Genomic DNA, 23,178 nt, shown 5'->3' on the forward strand with positions numbered 1-23,178 from the left:
TCACCCTCCTGTTACCTTTATATTTACTAACATATTTTACCCTTGAGGTCAATATGACCCCAGCTATTAAAATCTCCAGAAAATTATTAGAATTAATATAGTTCTCCAAGTTTAAGTGTGAGGTACTTTATGTTTGTTTGTTGACTCCCGAAAGAACACCGACATTAAACATTGAATCGGGTCAAATTGACCCGAAGGCAACACAAGGGTTAATGCATTTTAAATATATTTAAATCAAATTTCACTTACCTCCTAAAGGGCCTTCACGTTGCCCCACTGCTCTAATTGTATCTTCTTGAGAACCCTCTAATATGAATATTCCAGCTCTACATGCCCGAGTGGAACTCTCATTGCTCTCACTCGTCCCTCTGCTCATCCCGCGGTTACCCACCTTCAAAAAGTCGCTCTCAGACGCTCCCTGCATTTGAACTACCCGATGCCGTGGAGGGCTTCCTGTTGTCGTGTCGAGATCCACAGCTGGGTTGAGAGCCGGTTTAGAAATATGGATTACAGGCCCATCTCAAGAGAGTTACAGGAGGTTGTTGACCTTTTCTGTAGGGCATTACCCGATCCTCTTCTTCCCCTCCCCACAAGCCCAAGTCTTCAAGAGGAAGCTAAGAATACAGTTGCAGCGGTAAAAGCTTTTTGGTTCCATCATTGTACGCGTTACATTGTGAACTTTATAACCGGAGCCTTCACTCATTCGTGGCAGTGGACGTACACAGAAGACATTTTATGAATTAGCTTCACACACTAATTTCCTTAACCATCTCCATTACCTTGAATATCGCGTTCTGTTGTCTTCCCTTCAGTCGCTAATTAAGACGAAGATAATCATGTCGGACGCAGTCATGAATTTCGGTCACGATGGTCTCTCTCTCTCTCTCTCTCGGTCTATTTTCCTCTGAATAGAAACACACGAGTTGTCACTGTTCTCTGGCTGCACCGGTATAAATTGGCCAATGAGAAAAAAATGAACATGAAGATTATTCTTATTTTCTCCGGCGCTCAGACAGACAATAGTTGATAAATTGAATCCTTCCAGCCTCCTCTAATGCGGCCCTTCCCATTACTTTTTTTTTGTTGAACTTTTTATTTTGCATTTTCCACAAACGGATTATTCCTTGACATCGAGAAAAAGAAAGAAAAAAATATATATCTACAACAAAATAAAATCAGCACATATCCAAATCCATCCATATCCACATGAACACCCGCCAAAGATTCCCACCCATCCCCTCCCACATGTTTATACCCTCCAAGAGTAGGACCCAATGAGGAGGGAGGAAAGGGCCAAACAACCAAACTACATACCACCAAATGATAAGCATGGAGTACAAAGTAAAATAACTAAAGAAAGGTAAAAGGCATTCATGTGAAAAGTAAAAAATAAATAAATAACAAATCAACAGACATTCATTTCATACCCAGATTTTTCATAGACCTCTTTGTTTTGCAGTTGCACTGTATGTGTACAACCTCAACCCCTCAGTTATAACATCGACATCCAATATCGACTCTAGATATAACGTCACGCCCATCTTCTTGTGAAGATATCTAATGTCATTTGTAGTTTTGCAGTCATTTTTTCCATTGTAAGGACCTGGTTTAATCTCTGTCTCCACTGAGTTATGGTTGGTGGTTTTGCATCTTTCCAGTTCAGAGTTATTGTTTTACCTTTTCTCATCCGACTTGCACAAGAATTATTTCCGGCTCCGACTGAGTTCATCCCGTGCACGAGTTCAACGAGACATCCCACCGAAATTACTATTCTAGAAACGTCTGTAGCTTTCGCTGCTGGAAACGTTTTTATTGCAGTGGGAGCTCTCCACGCTCCCCACCTATAAATCCCACTTTCCCAATTTCTTCGCTCGACAGTCCGCGGCCGAAGCCGCGCCCGTTCGCTTCGTTTCCCTCTCCTTTCTGAAGCACGCAGTTTGAGTCCTCCCCCCCCTTCTTCCCCCACAGAATCATCCAGAGCTATGTGCTGCGAGAGGAGTCGGGGGCCCTCTCGTCGGAGGCGTCGGACATCAACAAAGCCCTCATGGGCCGGCGGGGGGGCATCATGGCGTCGCTTTACAACTCGCACCCGGCGGACAGCGGGCTGACCCTGGACCTGTCGCTGGAGATCAACAGGAAGCTGCAGGCCGTGTTGGAGGACACGCTGCTGAAGAACATCACTCTGAAGGTAGGCTCTCCCCCAGCAGGCGGCCGACTCCATTAGTGTTGAGCTGTGCATGCGGAACAAATGTACACACACACTGGCAATGTTACAGTTTCCCTGAGGGATTGTTTAACCTTGGATGACCTTTTATTAGCCGTGACGGCATCTCCAGTTGGACTATTTAAGTGTGAAGGCATTAAAACCATTTTTTTTTAAAAAGTCGACTCTTCTCTCAACTTTAGTTTTGTGTGATCATAAATGTAGAGCCCTCAAAACACACCTCTTCCAACTCGCCTTCTTCTTCTTCTTCTTCGAGCAGTTCAGTCTCTTTTGTCCATTTTTCTTTATACAACTATGTTTTAAAGTCATTCTGCCTGATTTTCATGCATCTAAAATAATTGGCTATTATTAATTTATTAATGTCCTGAGCTTACGCCGACTGAATTTTTCTTCGCATTTAGAAAATGTAGCTCACTTTCCTTCAGGTCTCCTCCCCTACAGCAGCCCAGAAGACGGCCTGACCCCTGGACGGCTCTCCCGTAGCACGTCGGCACATACGAACTGCGGATGCAGAATACTGACACTCGCCGCCATCGTGGCCCCGTGCAGAAGCGGCGTCTATTCTTGGGTTTCTTAAAATCATCTTTCCCCGGTCTTTAAATTAACTCCAAAAAAATCCTGATGTTTCTGCTCTAAATTCTGTTCAAAAGATGACACCATTGTGTAAATGAGAACCTCCTTTGAATGAATGTCAAACCCTGGCAGTCCCCTCAGGACACTGTGCTCTCAGGTCGTCTCTCAACCATCTATTTTTCGAGCGATGGCATGTTGGGAATTGTGGTCAAATTCAGAACCTGCATTATTGATGCTCATGCTAAGAAAAGGAAAACTGTGCCCCAGTGAAACCGAGACGCCTTTCTCCTCCTTATTGGTTCACGGTGCGAATAGTTTATTTACGCCTATTTTCCCAGGAGTCGTCCTCGTTCAGCCGGAGCGTACGCAAGCTCTGGCCGGGCTTCTGCACACGAGGGTCTTTTGATAATGTCATTGAATCGGGATTTCAACTGAACCGATTGTGTGTTTTTTAGAGTTGAATCATCAAACCCGTTTCAGCTCGTCTGTCTGAAGAGGTGATGGAGCCAGATGTCCACTGTACCTACAAGCAGGCACGTGCACAGATAGACCCCTAGTGGGGTTGAAGCTCCTCCCCTTTTGCCCTGGATGAGAAAAGTGCCCCTTTTTCTGGAGACAAATTGTTTCCTCATTCATCAGTATTTAATAAAAAATACTTTGTCATCAATTCCCTCCAAATGTATTTTGATATCTGATGGGGCATTTAAATTATTATAATTTTTTTTTTTTTACATGAGTACCCGTTAGCCAATCAGAACTCTTGTACTGTCGTTGCCATGTAATAATTCATATTTATTCATACGGAAAATGTAAGCTAGCCGTCTCATCCTGACAAGAGGAAACGCAGGTCGAGGACCGCAGAATTAGTGTAATGCTGATGATGTTTCAACTCGATCAGAAAAACATTTTGGCCGATGGGTGCCCTTTTTTTTTGGGTTTGAGCACCTGCCCCCCAAAAAGTAGCGCACGGGCAGCGGCACCCTGTTCTGACTCATTTGTCACCTCTCCGTAAAACGCAGTCGCAGTGCAATGCAAGGCCGTCCGCGCTACAATGCAACGCATTCAAAGCCCAATAGAGTGGGTGAATATGGCCCTGGGTGACGCAAAATAGAGATAATAGAAAAGCAATAATATTTGAGTGCGTCTACACAAAGGAGCCAAACTCTCGGAGCGTTTCCTCGTAGCCGCTTTGGGGTTTGTCGCTGTGCTCTAGTGGCATTTTAACGTCGGCACATTAGATGCTTCATTTACAACAAGCAGATTCATATTGTCTTTTATATCGGGAATTTATCTTAGATACCCCAGACGATAAATTGTAATGTGGGAGTATTTTCCGACGGCGAATATTCTTTTTGTGGATGAAAGATGATTGGCGGTAAGCGGGAAGTGATTGTATGAAAACACTCGAGATGGAGACGATAAAATGACAATAAAACAAAAGGTTCTGACGAAGCCGAATTAAGGCTTCACATTTCATGCGATGGATAATGTGGCCGTGGCAATCGTCAAGTCTGCGGTGATTGTTTATCATTCTGACAATTGATGGCTGTGTGATAGGGGGTTTCTCCAGGAGGTACGACAAAGGGCCCGGCTATTTTCAGTCACACTGGATAGAAAACACTTGAATATGAATTTTCTTGCAAGTTCATTCATATAGCGGTTAGCTTTTGATATTTTTCTGTTTTGAAGTCATTCACACTTTTAAAACACCATTTCTGTTCCCGTGAAAATGCTTTCTTTCCACAACATTATCACATAGAAATGAATTGGGGGAAAATAAGCTGCAGGAAAGAAGTATGTCACTCTCTTTCTCTATTATTGCTGCTAAACCGCCACGGCACACCGGATCCCGACGCGTTCGAGTCTAAAAGTATCCGCTCTCTTTTCCAGGAGAATCTGCAGACTCTGGGGTCCGAGATCGAGAGGCTCATAAAGCAGCAGCGAGACCCTGAGGATGGAGTGAGGAGGAAGTGACGAAGCCAGGAAGCAGGAAATAAAGGACCGACGACTACGGCATTTTTGAAGGGGACGGGAAAATGTAAGATGTGCGCACGCGGAGGAGCAAGTGGAATGTTTGAAGCGGCGGCAGCACCTCCGGCTGCTTTTTAGGAAGACCTCTTGAACTGTTATTCCATCCACATTGTCCCACCTCGGGCAACACAACAGAATCCCCCCCCCGTCCCCCCTGAGCCGGGATAAAACTCTTCAGGCCAGTTGCTTCGAGCTTTAAAGTCTCACTGTCTTGTAAACTAGTTGACGCCATCATTCTGAATGCAGAGCAAAGTCTACCAGGGAAGTAGTTTAAAAAACAACGACACTGATTTGCCAATGAATCCATCCCACGAAGAGGACATCCGTCCACGGTCCAGCGCGTCCCGCCGGAATAAGACGACCGTCGGCCGGCGCGGTCCCTCGGCTCGTTCCGTCTGCCAATAAGCCAAATGTATTTTTTTTTTAAAGCCGCTTCTTCGGCATCCCAACGCAGCACTCCGAGAACTTGTAAAAGTGAAGAAGAATCACACGTCAGCCCCGGCTGGTTGGGGGATCTTGTGATGCCACGCGGGCATTTTTTTTTTTTCATCAACTTTTGCGCCGCACAGCACTAACGGGCCGAGACGCGACCATCTGCGTATCGCCGCCGCGCCGCTGAAGGATGCTCGCGGCTTTCTAGTCCATGTTTAATGCAGCAGACGGCACTATGCCAGCAGCGGGGAAGTATCCCAACGTTAAGCCCTGTACACACACAAAAAACGACAATATTGTGTAACAGTTGAAATGTAGAGCTGGCCATGTTGAATGTGATTCTTCCTTCTTTTGTTTCTTGGTTTATAATTTAAGTTTTATTTGTCTGCTGATCCATTTATTTTTATTTTTATCATCGTGCATATTCACCGAGAGCTTTCTTAGAATCGTTGACCTTTTTTTTTGCTTTTTAATTTTAAATCATAAATACCTAGAATATCTTTGAGAGGGAAGAGACAAATGTTCAGCTTCTTTTACCACACTCTCTTTTTTCCTTTTCTTTTTTCTTCTCGCGTCACTTAGTCCGTCGAAGTAAATCAAGCGTCGAAGAATCGGACGGACGGGAGATCTGTGGCTGTATCTGTAGCTCAGGAAAGCCAACGAACCTACAGAAATATATCCGGGGACAAAGTGCAATGCTGTTCCTTTTTGTTTTTGTATTTCTATCTCGTCTTCTTAAGTTTTGTTCTGAATGCCGTTTGTGCGTACTGTTTTATGTGTCTGTTTTTATGCTCGTGTATGTGCAACATGCGACTGTGCAGGCGTTTGAATATTTAGTGTCCAACTTGTGTGTGTGTGTGTGCATGGCTGCATGTGTGCCTTTTTATAACCTCTCAAGCTTTTACGTTTACACCTTGTGAACATGCCCCAACAGATTGACCGTGAAGTGTGTTCCAGCCAGAGGAATCCTGCTACACTGGATTTGCATTTAGACCAGACTCTGTCAGCCACACACACACACACACACACATGCAGCTTCTGTCTCTCCTTCACAGATGTTCAGTCGACCGCATCCACGGTACGAAGGCAACTAGCTTGATCCAACACTCTTAAAGTTCCCTTGGTCTTCATTTGATCCGATTGCAGATTCGGTCACAAAGCATCGGCCTCCATCCGCATTCAGCCAATCAGAAACAAGCTTTTACGGGTTGTGACTGGTTGCAGGTTGATCCCCTTCCCATCCACCCGGAGGTGACGTTGAAGCGGCCCACCCTGTGAACAGAGATGAAAGTCCTTAATGCCTTGCTCGGCGTTTGATGCGCCGCTGCTTTTTATTTCATCCAAATTTCATTTTTTGCCAGGTGTAAACGCACAGACCTGGAGATTACGTCTCGCTTCTCCTCGATTGTGAAACTTGTTGACCTTTTCACCCCTGAAAGGTCGCAGTTTTATCACTCTCGGGTTTCCGGTTCTATTAAGTTGATTATTTATAAAAATGAAAATGATCTGGATGCTTTCGTGCAGCGGGGGGAGATGAGCTGCTTTCTGCCGACCGGGCGCAAATCGTCGTTTTCTTTACAGTCGGTAAAATACAACCTATATGCAAATGAGCGCATAGGATTTCCTTAATTATTTCCTCTAAATTATTGGTCTCCTGTAAGAATCACGCCGATCCAAGTTTTCACACATTTCCACAGCCTTGAATGAAGCCATGCTGCAGCATTGTGTGAATAATACATTCATCATGTTCCCCTATATGGATATGATGAAATGGAGTTCAGTGTGTGTGTGTGTGGGTGGGTGTGTGTGGGTGTGAGTCTGTATCTGGGTGTGTCAAAGTGAGATTTAAATTGGAAGTGTGTCATGTTTCCTCCTGCTGTGCAATGATTTCCCCCTGCCCTGTTTTGTGTAATATTCAAACTGTGATTCTAATATACATTTGTAAATATGTCATTCTGTAAAATGATGAGTTGTTTTTAAAAAACATGCTGAATCTGGATTATGTTTGTGTATATATATATATATATATATGGTGTTTCCAGGGAATAAAAAGAGACAAGTCTTAACTTTCTCTTGAATGTCCCACAGAGTCTCATATTTTTTGTTTAGTTTTTGACAGGACACGAACATCTGCTGTTCTGGTTCTAGTTTATTTGTGTTACAGTGGAAGTGGAATTGAGGTTGTGACATTTTGCACAGGTGACCTCTCGTTCTCGGAGTCTTTTTGGCGTGCAAACGGCAGCGTCGGCCTCGCTGGAGGTCACACAAACCGCTGCACCGCTCGCTGTCAGTCAAACCAGGCGGCCTCTCGGATGATTTAAAACCCAACTCGATGGCAATACAAACGAAAACAAGTCGTCTACAGCCATTTCGGGGTCGATGAAAGCCTCATTCTCGTGAGGCTGACCTAGTTCATCAGGGTCAAAGGAGTTAAAGCAATTATACTGTTGACATTACGGGTCGCAGCTTATGCTGCGTCATTCTTGATTATCTGGAAATTAGTTATTAATCTCGACGCAATGTTAAAACGTAGTGAAAATGCCCATCACGGTTTCCTGAAGGTGAGATTAAATTGCTCGTTTAGTTTGACCAGCAGGCCCAAAGCCAGCGACATTCGATTGAAAACGTCGCTGGAGGCGAAGAAGATGCAAGTCCTCACATTTGTGAATTTTAACTTAACCCTCCTGTTACCTTCAAATTTACTAACGTATTTTACCCTTGGGGTCAATTTGACCCCAGCAATTAAAACCTCCAGAAAATTATTAGAATGTATATTGTTTCCCAAGTTTAAGTGTGAGGTACTTTATGTTTGTTTGTTGACTACCTAAATAGCCCTTTAAATAAATAAAGTTGATATTTCTTGTATGTTTTACACAGTGAAAAACAGCCTGGGGTCAAATTGACCCTCAAAGAACACCGATGCGTACAAGTTGTGTTCAGGACATTGAAAACATGTGCATTTTCTGTTTACCCAGTTGTCCCCAATAAATTATGAAAAGTCCTGAAATATGAAGGGAAAAAAATGATCTCCATTTTTTTTAGAGACGTTAAATATCGAATGGGTTTAAATGGACCCCAAAGGTAAGAGGAGGGTTAAAGGGGACATTTACATGTCATGAGAAATACTTCTGGATCTGAGAAAATGATTTGTGCATGTCGCCTTCTGTGGCCGTGTGAACATTAATTTGTTGGTGTGGCATTAAAAATAAGTTGGTGCATCCACATTGTGGCTGATGGAGGCAAAAGGTTTTGAGAATTAACCATCCTATTACCTTTGGGGTTAATTTGACCCCATTCAATGTTTAACGTCTCTAAAAAAAATTATGGACACTTTTTTTTGCTTCGTATTTGATGACATTTCCTAATTTATTGGGGAAAACTGGGAAAACATAAATTGTACATGATATGTTTTCAATGTCCTGAACACAACTTTGAACATCATGCATGAGCTTTTACTCTCTCCCACGCATGAAAAAAACACCTACAGACCAACTGACGGCACCTGTCATGGAATAATAAATATTTCAGCAGGAAAATAACACATTTGACATTCTCGTCACGTATTCCTTTGGGATATTTTCCACTTTCTTCACAGGCGCAGCAGCAGGTTCAAATATCCAATTCAGGCCAATGGTTGCTGTCGAGCTATTTTTAGCTCGCTGATAAAGGAGACTCCTATCAGCTCAGATGACCACCCTTGAATTCATAAAGCATTGCTGCTGTGTCCTTTAGAGCTGAAGGGGCCCAGATAACAAGTCTATCCAGTCCTTGCCTCTTTTTCTTTACTATACATCTCAACACAAGCACCGCTACAGCTGCAGCTTTAAGATTTAAAAAAATGTGAATATGAATGAGTCTCTATAATGAGTGTTATTGAAGTCCACTTGTCTTTTAACTACAAAAACAGACCTTTTTTAAATTGAGATTCTGCATGTATCCATCTAGTCTATTAGATACCATTAGATAAACCTGCGTGTAGAACGTCTCCGTAATGCTCTGATTGTATTCCAACGTACCTGCTCTGCCTCTCCTGACGCTCCGAGAGGGAAATTGAGGGGTCTTCTTTTCTTTTTTTTTCAACGGGTGTTTTTGACATGTTCATTCAGATTTGCGATTAAGCAAATGTGCTGCCGCTTTCAGCGGAGTCGATTCAGTGAATGGATTTATGAATGAAATTTGTATTTTGTTACATTCTTAAATCAGAACTCGCGTCTGCATCTTCATGCAGGGGGCAGACGAGAGGAGAGTCTGAGGCTTCGTCAGCCAGGAGGGTTTCAGCCGACAAGCTGCTGCTCAGATTTAGAACATGTATTCAAGTAAAGTGCTTTACGTCAGTATTTCCATTTAATGGAAATATAGCTCTTTTATTTTACATAACTACATGTATTTATTGACTTTATCTCCTAGTTATTATTCAACTCATGATATTACAGAAAATAGTATCTCGACCACTGACATGGAAGCTGTTTCTATTTCCCCATTGTAAAAGGGTCACGGTTAAGAGAAATGTCCCAAAAATGTAAAACGGTCTAAAGAATTGTTTTCCTATGTTCTCTCATATTAATTTTCACGACCCAACATATTTACCTTGTGACATTTTGGTGTATACCAAACTGTATATCATGCATTTAGAAGAAATTCCACTTTGACCGGCTACAACAGGAAAATGCTACATATATACTATATATATATATACATATATGTATGTATAATATATATATACAAATGTATATATATATATAGATGTATATAAATATGTGTATATATATATATATATATGTATGTATATATATGTATATATTATCTGCAGAATGAAAACTTGTATTTGTAACACTATTAAGGAGCTGCATTTAACATTTTTAACATTAATTTAGCAGCAAACAACTAATATCTATGTGAAGAGGAGTGACGTCTACCTGAGCAGAGGATGAAGATGCTCTCCCTCTCTGTGCTCGCCGAGGTGAGAAGAGCATCTGAGAGGAAATTGAAAAGCTTCCAAAACTCGCAGCACACACGTCGTCCTCTAGTCTAGACTCGTCTAGAGCACGGTCAGGTTATCGGTTGAGGGGTTGCAAAAGGGCAATTTTGTTGTTTTGGACTCTTGCCCTCTCAGAGGGCCTTGAATGCCCCTCATGTGTGTGCAAGTCCTGGACCTCAATATTATTGCAAAAGACTGTTAATCCAGCCAGGGCTGGTGACATAGACAGACGAATTGTATAGCAATGTCGTCTTTTTCAACCGGTGGCTGTCGTGGTGGTGCAGCGAAATGTGTGCCAATGAGGTCCCACGCCACTTAATTAAATAAATTACATTCCTCGAGGCACCGGTGAGAGGTGAGGGAAACACCATCTTTGAATCGAGCCTATTATGAATCGACAGCCAATTCGATTGTGATTCTGTACGCCCACCAGGTCCATATTCATAGTGCTGTAGCTAAATTTAAAGAAGCGATTCCCTTCGTTTGATGATTATCTTTGAGAATGACACTGGACTCGATAGCCTCTGACCCGCAAACTAAAGCAAACGTCAACGGCTTGAGAATATGGCGCTTCAACTAATCGAAAGAATCCCGCTTAGTTTGCAGATTTTCTTTTAAAATATATAAAAAGGCCTCCGAAGAATGAAGAGCAGCCCATTACATCAGTGAATGGCCTTGGAAACCGCTATGCTGCCCTGTGTATATGTTGGTTTTTTTTCTCCCATCAACACCAATTATCTTCAACGGTTTTTTCTACTTGTACCTGCCATCCCGACGAGGCTGCTTTTAAGTTTTTGCCTTTAATTGGCGGCTCTCATTAGAATGTGTCTCTGCTAACAGGCCACGACACACACTCTTCAAGGTGGTTGTTTATTAAACCTCTCCTGCTGAAGTGGATCCAGAGGAGGTATTGGCTAACCCAGACCCATCCCTCTGCTAACAGGCCACGTACCACACTCCTCAAGGTGGCTGCTGTTACCTCTCCTGAAGAAAGAAGCCCACCTGGATCCAGGTATGGCTAACTACAGACCGATCAACCTTGAAAGTGGTCGCAAATCAGTTGTGCTGACTTTACATCATAATAGTTTATTTGAGAAATTTCAATCAGGATTTAAAAAACCACACAATCACCGAGGCACTGGTGAAAATTACAAATAGTCGATTGGCATTTCAGGCACTAAGTTTGTATTTGTAAACGATGACGCCGAATACCACCAACGTTAATCTTGATCGGGACTTGTCCTTTAACTCCCACGAATCAAACAGTTGATCCAGAATGCTGCAGCTCGTGTTCTCACTAAAAACTAAGAAGATCACATCACTCCTGCACTAGCTGCTCTGCACTGGCTCCCAGTAAAATCAAGAAGAACTTTAAAATTTATCTTAAGGAGCTTGTCGTACCATATTTGCCACTAGAGAGAGCTACACTAAATGCGGGACTCTACTTGTAGTTCCTAGAGTAAAAAAGTGGAATGGGAGCCAGAGCCTTAGTTATCGAACCAGCTTCCATTTCAGTCCGGGAGGCAGACACAGTCACCTCGAGTTTGCCCTGTCCCAGCCCCTGACTATGCTGCTAAGCTTATAGCTGGGGGGTTAGGATTAGGATGCATACCTCACCCATTCTCTCTTTCTCCTTAAGGATGAATCCCGGAGTCCTTTTGACTTCCGTCTCATGGGTCATCTGACCCCCTGAGAGGCAGCATCCTAATCTGCTGTTGAGACTCCGCCTGTTGAGACTCTCACTCTCCTCCTCCCCGCCATCTGACATAATTATCAAAAAGAAAGAGGCATTCAAAAGCATGAAGATTAGAAATGGGGGGAAGTAGCTAATCTGGCTCTGTCACAACTAAACATTTTTTTTCGTGAGCTTCGAATGTCCTATTTCCAGTTTGAGGCTTGTGTTGCCTTTAAACAGAGCCAGGCTCGCTGTTTCCCGTTGTTTCAAGTCTTTATGCTAAGCTAACCATAGCATGGCCACAACTTAACAGGTAGATATGCGAGTGGTACGTTTTCATTTGACTCCCGGGAAGAAATGTTAAACTCTTCTTTTAATGACCATTTATGTTGGCACACACATTGCCATCCTGGACACAAAATGTCAAGGCGACACGAGAGACTCCTGGACCGTCCGAAGGGTCAAGAGTCTTGACGTTAGCACCCCGAGGTAGCATACATTTAGCCTACTTTGCTACGTCCACTGCAAATGTTTTTTTAAAATTAGTAAATCATGAGTGTCTCAGTTTAAAAGGTCATACTTCTTTAAATTCAAATGTACGTCATCAAAGATGAACACAAATGCCGAACGCCAAACCTTGGAGGCGTGAGCAACAGTAAGAGCGAGCCAACGCTCGGCAGATGGAGACCGCTGAGCACCGAGTTCACGTGGGAATTTACAGATGGACACGTGAAGCGCAGCGCCTGCTTCTGGCTCCGGATCTCCACATGAAGAGGCCTGATTTTAGACCGTATTAAATCGCAGAGGAATTTAATCTTACAGGGTTACAAGGCACGTATTAGTCAATGGAAGTTGAGTTTTATTCACGTTTGGCATCAGATGCGCGTCCCAGCTTCTCGTTCAGCTACATTCATAAACTAGAACGGGCACTCGGTAGAGCGCATACCTTCGCATGTCACAAGATTGGGCATTGATTTATGAACATTTTTGCATTAGTTGCATGCCAATTGGATAAAAATTGACTTTTACTATGGTAAAAAGAAGATTTTGACCTTTTCATGATTTTGACCTTTGACCCGATCGATCCCAAAATCTAATCAAATGGTCCCCGGATAATAACCAATCATCCCACCAAATTTCATGCGATTCGGTTTAATACTTTTTGAGTTCTGCGAGTAACACGCATACAAATAAATAAATAAATACACGGCGATCCAAACATAACCTTCCCCATTTTCAAGGCGAAGGTAATAAGACATTTTGTTTCCCATGTTATCTCAAAATGGCCATAAAATAAAAAATTTAAAATGTCCCCACTGGGACAAATAAAGGAATATCGAATCAAATCAAAATCCCTGGGTTTGAGTCGTATTGCTCAACAGGCTAATAAAACACGTATTACATCGTATATATAATTGATATTAAGTACACTTGAATTACTTTGGATGCCAACAAACAAGAGACATGAAATCATGCAAGAGCTGTGAAAAACGGTGCACTTGAATGCCCCCGTTGCATGTAGTTAGCTCCTCGTCTGGGATGGGATATCCTCATTAGCAATCAGCGATAATTACATCCAGGTGCTGACTTCTTGTATTCTGAAATCACCGTTCTGTTTTTCTACCTGCGAACCTTGGATCCAAATCCCCTTCAACCTCCTCCTGAAGAAAATTAGAGTACTTGATTTACAAAATCATTTTCCTTTTGCATCTCTGCTGCAATTAGCGGAATCGCTCATCTCCTTTGTCTTTTGCTTGGTTCCCGCGGCAGCCGAATGAGCGGCACACTAACTCTTTCACTAACTTTAATTGACAGTTTTGTTTTCGTACACGGTCTCCGTGCAACGCAAAGGGTTATTTAAAGGCTCGTGCATTTATAGATATTTTATGAAGCATGTGTGTTTTCTCATTAATTTGAGTAGCGCCTGGGGAAAGAGAAGATTACCAATTCACAAAAAAATACTCCATTTACTTTAACATTTCCTTCAATGATTGTGCTTTTATTGGTCAGATGGCAGTTGGCAGAGACAATATTCTTGGTCTGGAGGAGAGGAGGTTGAGTCGGTTTAATCACTGAATGAAAGCTCACATCTGTTGTGTCACGGGTAGAGAGGTGCAGGAGCTCACGCGCAGAGGAATTTACAGGACTCAGTGTGGATAACAAAAAACGCTCTTTACTGAGGCCAAAAAAGTGATGTGAAAAACAACAAGGTCCAATAAGGGGCAGGCAGAGGATCGGCGGTCAGGGCGGGCAGGCAGGGTCAGAACAGGCAGAATACACACGAGCAACATGTAAGACAGGACTACAGGACAAAGACAACAATCCAGCACAAGGGAAGGACTGGTACAATATATAGGGGGGAAACACAGGTGTACGGCATGAGACAGTAACGAGACAAGAGTGGCTGAGGGCAGGTGAAGGGAATGAAGCAATCAAGGAGACAGAGGAGAAGAAAGTGCTCCTTTAACGTTGCAGAGCAGTGAGGTTATGGAGATTTGAGAGGACATGGAAAAATGCTCTTTTAATGAATGCACTTTTGAAAAATAATGTTTTGAAAAATGCACTTTTTGAAAAAAATTATTTTAAAATCCACTTTTGAAAAATGCACAAAAATACTCTTTGGAAAAGTGCACTTTTGACAAATGCTCTTTAAAAAACACACTGTTTTAAAAATTCACTTAAAAAAAAAAGAAATTTAAATGCACTTAAAAAAAATTATTTTTGGAAAAATGCACTTTTGAAAAATGCACTTTTGAAAGAATAATTTCAAAAATGCACTTTGGGAACAATGCACATTTGAAAAAATACATTTTTAACAAATGCACCTTTTGAAAAATGCACTTTGGAGAAATGCTCTTTTTCAAACGTGTACTTTGGACAAATGCACTTTTTGAAAAATTCACTTTTTGGCAAATGATATCAGTAGTTTGTCGTTTGACTTGAGCAGCCATAATGTCCACAGATACACATGCAACGAGGAACAATTATTCTTAAAGCTGCTGATAGCTGCCCCATCTGTGAGCCTTGCTAATCTGCCCAAACACAAACTTCCTGCCAAACAAACGATGCTTGATAATGAAGTGGGACTTTGCCAGGAGGCCATCAAATATAATGGCTGTACTGGTGCTGTTATTCTTTTTCTAAAAGCTGGGTCTCATTCACACGTATTAGTCAAGCTAATCAAATCTAAACGATTTCCATTTGCCAAAACAGCTGAGTTTAGTTACATTGAGATGTGTGTTTCCTGGTCTAATTGAAGTATATGACTGCATGGCCTTCTGGGAGAGCCCCATTAGCAGAGCACGTCATGCGAAAGTTTTTAAAAAACGTCCAGTTTAAGAGCTGATTCATATTCCCCAAAGAAAGAATTGGAAATCTCTCTTAGGTCACATCATAACCGCTGCCGTGCTAAAAAACTAAATTTGACCAATATTCAAGGATAATACATCAGTTCCAAACCTACTGTGCTCTTTAAAACCAGTATATGATGTGTGTTTTGGTTATAGGGGAAACTCTGACAAAGTAATCTTGCTGACATCACTATGACATCTTCAGTTATTTTACAGAAAGTCTGTTACAAACCTGAGAAGTGTGACACAGGAGGCAGGGAGGGTCTGATGTAAGACGCCTTCAAGTTGTATTATGAACATCGAGGATCCAGTGTTTCCAGATTACAACTCTGGGACTAGAGTCAGGCTATTTCGGCGTCTATTTAGATTCTTTTTTTTCTTGAATAAATCTCTTAATTTATAAATACCCCATGGACGTATAATAACTGCAACGCTAGAGTGCATTTAACATTTTAAAATGATGAAATGTTAAAGATCACACACTTTTTTGCGTCACGTCAAAACAAATCAAATTGAGGTGAAATGGAGTATAGCAACAGTAATGTTCAACAAATTAATTGTTTTAATATTCCAATATAATTTGAATGTGAAATAGCATCAATGCTTCAACATTTTAATTGATTTCCCCCCCATGAAACTGATTTATCATCATCTCAATCCAGCCGTAACACAATTATATCCAACATGTAAACGCTTAATGCATAAACTGTGCATGAAATACATTGATTTAAATCTTATTTCCATGGTTTCTCTCCAACGAGGCCAGTCAGGTTGTAGTTGCTCTCAGCAGTCCCAAACCATAAATTCCAAATAAAGCTCAAACAGTATCAATGAAACGTCCTTTTTATTTCACAGGAGTCAACACGCCACCTCACAACAGCATGTCGAGCTTAAACGAGAAATAAGACAAGGAGAGGTTCAGAATCCTCCCATCACTGATAAACACCATAATACAATATGTACAATGGGCGTGGGAATCGGTCCCCACGTTCCCTTGTGTAAAAGACAGCCTGGAATAAATACATATTTTACATAAATGTTTAATATAAACAAATACCTGTCGTACAAATTGCACTTGCCGATAGCTGTGAGGTAAAAAAACACACTGTGAGCGCGACATGGCGACAGGAGAGTCACTGACGAATTCATTTAAATAACCATCAGTGTTCCACAGTGATCCTTTTAGGAATAAAGCATAACCCAAGGAGAGCCAGGGGGTCATTCAAGGGCAGCTTCCAGATTATCTGCGTCAATTTACACTCCAATAAATAAGAAATAAACCACAACATGAGGATACAACCGCGCGCTCTTTGAACGGAATGCCGTTTCACTGAATCCTGTTTCATGGCAAGTGCAGCACCGATTATGTTTGATTTGATCCGTTTAGAAACATGAGGTTTGATATAAATAAATAAAAAATTGGATCATCTCAGACACTGAACTGTCCTGGTGAGATTTGCGCATCTAGGAACGAACATTGGTCCTGCTCCCTTTTTTAATAAAACACAATGTGGCTTTTAAAAGACAATACAGGTGATTTCACCTGACCGTTAACTTCTGATCCACACGGCGCAGCTCTTTTACGCACACCTTTCCAAAAAGAAACCCATGTCCAAGAAGCAAACGCCCGCTGTCGTCATCCATCCTTCCCAGTTTGTAGTAGTCCACCTCAACAAAAAGCATTCGTCTTCCCTTCACAGCTGTGATTCAGAGTGCGACAGCTTCGCGGCGCCGACCATGCCGCCGTCACTGTTGTCCAAGACGGCGCAATCCGACCACAGCCCCAGGGTGCCGGGCTCCAGAGCCGAGACGAACCCGCCGGAGTAGCGCGACAGGTCGCAGGAGCTGATGTGCAGCCTGCGGTCGGCTTGCCTCGGGCAGCACAGCAGCCTCTTGAACGCCTTCCTGAAGTCCGGGCTCCGGCAGTAAATAATAGGGTTGAACGCCGAGTTCGCGTACCCGAGCCAGTTTAGGAACACGAAGAGGTCCTTGTCCACCACCTCGGCGCGAAACACGCGCACCACGTTGACGATGAAGAAGGGCAGCCAGCACAGGGTGAACGTCCCCATGATGATGCCCAGCGTCTTGAGCGCCTTCTGCTCCCGGAGCGCCAGGATCTTAGACGGCCTCTTCTTGAACTTGAAGTTCAGTCCGGTTAAGGTGTTGTGAAACCTGCCCTCGCACTTGTCGATCTTCTCCAGCTGCTTCTTCGCCTCTCTGTACACGCGGGCGTAAACAAATATCATAACCAGCAGAGGAATGTAAAACGATATGATGGATGAGGAGATGGCATAAGCCCTGTTGGTGACGAAGTCGCAACATTCCGGCTCGTCGTAGCAGGCTGTGTCCACGCTGTCCCGGGACCAGTGCATCAGGATGGGGAGGAAGGACACCAGAGCAGAGATGGCCCAAACCACGCACACCACCGATTTGGCCCGAGCTTTGGTCAACAAGCTTTGGTAGCGGAACGGGGAGGTGATGGCCACGTACCGGTCGATGGCGATAACGCACAGGGTCTCGATGCTGGCGGTGACGCACAGAACGTCCACGGAGATCCAGAACTCGCAGAAAAAGCTGCCGTACAGCCACGAGCCGCTCACCTCGAGCGCGGCGCCAAACGGCACCACCAGCAGCCCCATGATGAGGTCCGCGCCCGCCAGAGACACAATGAACACGTTGGTGAGCGTCTGCAGCCTCTGCGTCTTGGCTATGGCCACCATGACCAGGATGTTGCCGAACACAATGGACACGACGATCAGACCCATCAGCACGCTCATCCCCGCCATCCACTGCTCGGACACGGCTGTCGCGGAGTCCGGTGCGTCCGACGCCTCGCTGCCGGAGCCATTCTGGAAACTCACCGGCAAGGACGCGCCACCGTCCCCCATGACGGGCTGCTGCGCTGTGTGCGGGACCAGGTCGAGTTCATCAAGGCAGTGCGAGGCAGCCGCTCTAGTGTGTCGCGGACGCACGGGCCACCACAGCTCTACTCCCGTCGCGCGCCAAACTCCATCTGGAGATCCTCTCTGTTCCTCGGACTGTGCGAGCTGCCGCACGGGCACCGACACATCAAAGTGAACGGTGACATCACTGCTCCTCAGGGCCAATCAACGCTGCTCAGCGGACACGTTGTCCCAACAGTGAAGTTGAGGAATCAGAAACGACTGTGGTGGGTTTTTTTTTACTATGGACACATAAACAACACTTCCGTTTAGTAAGAGGAGGACATTTTTTAGAAAGCAGCTTTCTTCTCACACCCTTCCTCAAACTGCCCTCAGACTGAAATTCTAAAAATCTGCCTATAGGGAACAAGGCATAGATCCAAAACCCCAAATATTATTTATTATATAGGGATTTTGTTGCTTTTTCCACTTGCCATCACAAACATTGTCCTACTATATATATATTTTATCACAAAGAATGCATTCCAAAGCTATGAGAGCAGGCCCGACCACAGGTCTGCTTTTTGATTCTCAGTATAGGCCTATACATGAAACGTCTTATAATATAAATATAATGTAAAACAGCCAGATTATTCAAGTATCACGGTCAGTTCCACATCATTAAAAATCCATCTAACCCGCATTAAGGCGATTGATTTAAAACTGTGAAGCGTTAGCGGGGTCTCTGTTTTCATCCAATGTCAACAAACGTATTCAGTAAGTAGCCACTGAGGCCGAGAGGCAGGCATGGCCTGAGACACAAACAAAAACAATCTCACACAAGACCGGAAAGTGACCAGGAAACAACAGCGGAGCCGAAAATTAGCTCTCATTAAAGCAGAGCTGGGAAATAAGCTCTCGAGAAGTAATGTGCGTGACACAGTGCTTATTATGAGCTCATCGTGAAAGAATACAGCATTTGAACCCAAACATTTACACTATCACTTAAAACATGCATCTTTACGCCGTGACGGAGATTATTTGGAAATGACAGCAGCCTTTCGGAAGACTTCAAACATGAACACAAGGAAAGACATCGTGAGCTCTGATATCTTAACACATAGACTGCACACACAAATTAATCAACCTCTTTGTTGTTGTTGTTGTTGTTGTGTGCTGATTAGCATGCCATGTTCGTGACCCAGGGACAGACAGGAATGAACCAACATAACAAGCCCATCTCCGATTGTCAACATCAGCCGCTTGGATCTATTCCTCAGGCTCTCACAGCTGCCTTCATGTTCGGAGCAGGCATTTCTTGCTCAGATATGAGGAGGCAGAAATAATAAGGCCTCGTCTGACGGCATCTCTGGGATTCTGAGAAATGCAGATTCTCAAATACTTGTCCGGGAAGATCAGCGTAGTCCAGTTTCAACAACTATTTGCTTTTTATAATTAACACTAACGGCAGCAACAACATTCAGCAAACAGAACATCAATAGTGTGTTCACAGCAGGAAGAAAAAATATCTTCAATGTACACAAGCAGAAATGATCCAATACTTAATATGTTCAACTTCTGGGTTGCTTTCAAAAGACTGTACGGTTACATCATGTAAAAGGGCTGCTGAGAATTGGCACCGACATTTAAAACGGTCTTATTATTCAATCAAACTGATCTGTAAAACATTAGTAAATAGTCATCTTAATTCATTAGTGAAGCTATTACTTACAATGTGATGTGAGTCACAGAGTTGGTTCACAACTTTGGTAAATTAGGATCATACCTAATATGGAACATATTGAAGTCTTCTGTATTTTTATGGGAGTTTGGGGTTTAACAGGCACTAGTTAAACTAGAACGGGCACTCGGTAGAGCGCATACCTTCGCATATCACAAGATTGGGCATTGAATTATGAACATTTTGGCATTAGTTGCATGCCAATTGGATAAAAATTGACCGCCCTATGGTAAAAAAAATATTTTGACCTTTTCATGACCTTGACCTTGACCTTAGACCCGATCGATCCCAAAATGTAATCAAATGGTCCCCGGATAATAACCAATCATCTCACCAAATTTCATGCGATTCGGTTTAATACTTTTTGTGTTATGCGAGTAACACGCATACAAATAAATAAATAAATACACGTCGATCAAAACATAACCTTCCACATTTTCAATGCGAAGGTAATTATACAACGTAAAAGCTGACACATATTGCGTGTTATAAGCTGAGTAGTGGAGGCTCAATATATATTTAAGTTTGACTCCTTTTAAGTGAGCAAAAAAGGTAGTTTTCAGACCGGAGTGCATTATTGTAACACTTAGTTTTAGTCCGACAAAAGAATAAAAACAATGGTGGCAGAAATCTAGACAAATAAAACCAAAGCTATCTGCATGAATGTACAGATGCCCCCATTGGTAAGTGAAATATTCTTATTGTATATTGGGTCAATTGACCCTTTAGGGTGATGGATTTAAAGCAGAACTACACTGTTACTTATTTATTTTGTAAATAAAAGCTGTTTACTCAAACCACTTGAAGCTTGTTTAACTTGCTGGTGTATTAATGTTCCTTATCGGCCACATTTATGACGTATAGTTCCATATTCTTGTGCACCTGCTCCCTCACTTTTACAAAAATAAGCTGAGTGAAGTGCACTCGATACTGAGCAGCAGCAGCTTCCTCCCGCATATTTTCATATATCTTTGCATGTTGGAATAAAGGGAAGTAAAACAGGTTGAACTGGACTTCACGGCCCGGCCGAGTTTCAACACCGGTATCGAGCCAAAGGTCAAAGTTAGTTCCAGCATCTTCTCGTTTATATATTGAGCTTGAGCTTCTGAGGTGAGAATGGAGGCGAGAAGCAGAGGCAGACAAACTGGTCTGATGTGTTCAGGTGCACATTTTCCGCAGCTCTTTTCCTCATAAAACCTCTTCTTACAATCAAGCTTCAATGTCATGCAAGCAGGAAATGTAATATTGTATCTCTCGCACAGATATGATGTGAATGGAGCCCACTGAGCCAGAATGCAGAGCCAATCCATTTTTCCGCAATTAAAAAGTGTGCAAAAACTGGGATTTTTCCCTTCACTAAACTCCCATACAGATTTAACTTCTAAACAAACACCTGAGCCAACGGAACCGTCTCAATTAAATCAGTCGACTTATTTTTCTAAACCGTTACTTCATTTTCCATCGTTTAACAAAGCAGAACAACATCGATGTCGCAACATTCAAAACACGCAGTAATAATAATGCATTGGCCAGCCGTGATACTTCCAAGTCACATTTGAGGAGCAATTAATTGCAAAGAGGTCAGAAACAATAAACCAGGGGATGGGGAAAAGTTTGTGGAATGTTTTTGTTTTGTTTTGTCTTGTTTTTGTTGTTGTTGTTTTTCTCCTTGTTTTCATCTTATGTTTAAAAAAAAAACCCATCATCCTTGTGTGGTGATTTCTACAAGGTTATACATTTGTATAATTTCTTTTTGTAAAATAATATTTTCAGCATAACAAACTGTAAATGCTATTTCACTTCAAATATTCTGTAAAAAAAAACTGTTGTTAATAAAATAAAAAATAATAAAAAAACAATAAACCAGTGTTTTCGTCACGCAGGATACGAGTGTCAGGAGACAGGGAAGCGTTTAAAAGCCATTTGGGGGCTCTTATCTGATCACTCAGATACAGAGTCCTCATGGCTCACTTCAAGGATTTGCTTGCTTTAAAATGAATGTGAGTCGGTTATATCACCATGTGGGTCGTCACTGGAAGCGAAAAAGAAGAGGAGGCAGCCCTGACCTGTGAAGGGCCTCAGCATCGTATTGTAGCGCTGATGTTTCTGGTGACCCACGGGGAGCAGAAGAGGGGGAACGGAGGGATAAGACACAAAAGGAGGGAGAGCCGATGGGACTTTTGAAGTATTTATCTCATCCGTTGCCACATTCATCCTCTCATAGTTCTTTGAAGACAGCTTAGTGATTGATCCATATGATTTGTTCAGTTTAATGCAGTTAAATTGAGTTTAATATACATCGTATCATAATTTACGTAGACAATGGCGTGGGGTCTCGTGACATGACGCAACCTCATTTGTTCTGCTTTCTATCTTTTTTTTGTAAGTGGTCACTGACAAGTTTGTTTTTCTGAAGTTCTGCATATCTTGTCACGTTTTTGTGAAAAGTTCATGAATCATGGTTCACATCAAATTTATTATAATTATATATTTTTTCTATTTTCAACAGATCCCATGAAAAATGAATTGATCTTTGGAAGAAGTATGGTCTGTGTCAGCCACCCACAGTGTCCTGGCACTATACTTTGTCTCATTCCTCTTCATGTGACCACCTGCTGCTAACTAGCACAACGTTTGCAGCTGGAAATAATCACCACAGTGCTCCAATTCATCCCGTGGAGTAGGAACAGCATCGTCTTTGAAGCGCGTCGCCCTCCCTCACGTCAGGCGTGTTGATCGATGACCCCTCCTTAATATCGGAGACTATTGTTCCGTTAGCACTTTCCAAAGTATGTGACATTTAGACAGTTTTAAACCTACCTTTAAATAAAACAAATGTATCATTGTGTTTTGCAAATACTTTATAAGGCGGTGCCTTACACCCAATTAATTGTGTACTCTAAATAAGAAAAAAGAGAGAGAAGTGAATAGTGAGTAGTCAGGCTGTCATGTTATGATACCTCCCAACATGAAAATACAGGGTGGTTAAAAACTATTTGTTTTAGGAGTAAAAAAGGCATCACACAGTCACTTATTGTCTGATTTTCTTCACTAAACACGCAGCCTGTCTCATGTAAAGCTATCGTGTTTGACCTCATGACTCCTGTCCTCAGGTCAGCTCTCACACAACCTGGCATGAGGACAAATTAATGAGGGAAGGAGCTCATTAGGGAAGCTTTTAATCCCGTCTCACATAGCAGAGCTGCATTCTCATAAATTTGATATATGAGAATAATGTGTGTGGAATTGCAGCAACGGTTCTTAGATGGAAACAGACAGACGGACACATGAC

At 42.6% G+C, this 23,178-nt stretch overlaps 2 protein-coding genes across 5 annotated transcripts in view; one reads left to right on the forward strand and one right to left on the reverse strand.

Moving 5' to 3' along the window:
- Window positions 1-7,342, forward strand: part of ccdc186 (coiled-coil domain-containing protein 186) — a 30,723-nt gene extending 23,381 nt beyond the window's left edge. For 2 of the 4 annotated variants that reach the window (XM_056429613.1, XM_056429615.1), the window contains exons 15-16: window positions 1,969-2,188; window positions 4,688-7,342. In XM_056429613.1, the coding sequence (XP_056285588.1) occupies window positions 1,969-2,188; window positions 4,688-4,771 (304 nt within the window). In that variant the 3' untranslated portion in view covers window positions 4,772-7,342. Of the gene's footprint in view, window positions 1-1,968; window positions 2,189-2,649 lie in introns of all 4 variants that reach the window. The other 2 variants (XM_056429616.1, XM_056429617.1) reach the window with 2 other exon arrangements.
- Window positions 7,343-16,088: 8,746 nt separating this feature from the next.
- Window positions 16,089-18,498, reverse strand: adrb1 (adrenoceptor beta 1). Its single transcript, XM_056429926.1, has one exon. It carries the CDS (start codon window positions 18,149-18,151, stop codon window positions 16,958-16,960), a length of 1,194 nt encoding a protein of 397 aa, XP_056285901.1. The 5' UTR covers window positions 18,152-18,498; the 3' UTR covers window positions 16,089-16,957.
- Window positions 18,499-23,178: the final 4,680 nt, after the last annotated feature.

This window comes from Pseudoliparis swirei, chromosome 13, assembly GCF_029220125.1.
Source record: "Pseudoliparis swirei isolate HS2019 ecotype Mariana Trench chromosome 13, NWPU_hadal_v1, whole genome shotgun sequence".
Taxonomy (NCBI): Eukaryota; Metazoa; Chordata; class Actinopteri; order Perciformes; family Liparidae; genus Pseudoliparis; species Pseudoliparis swirei.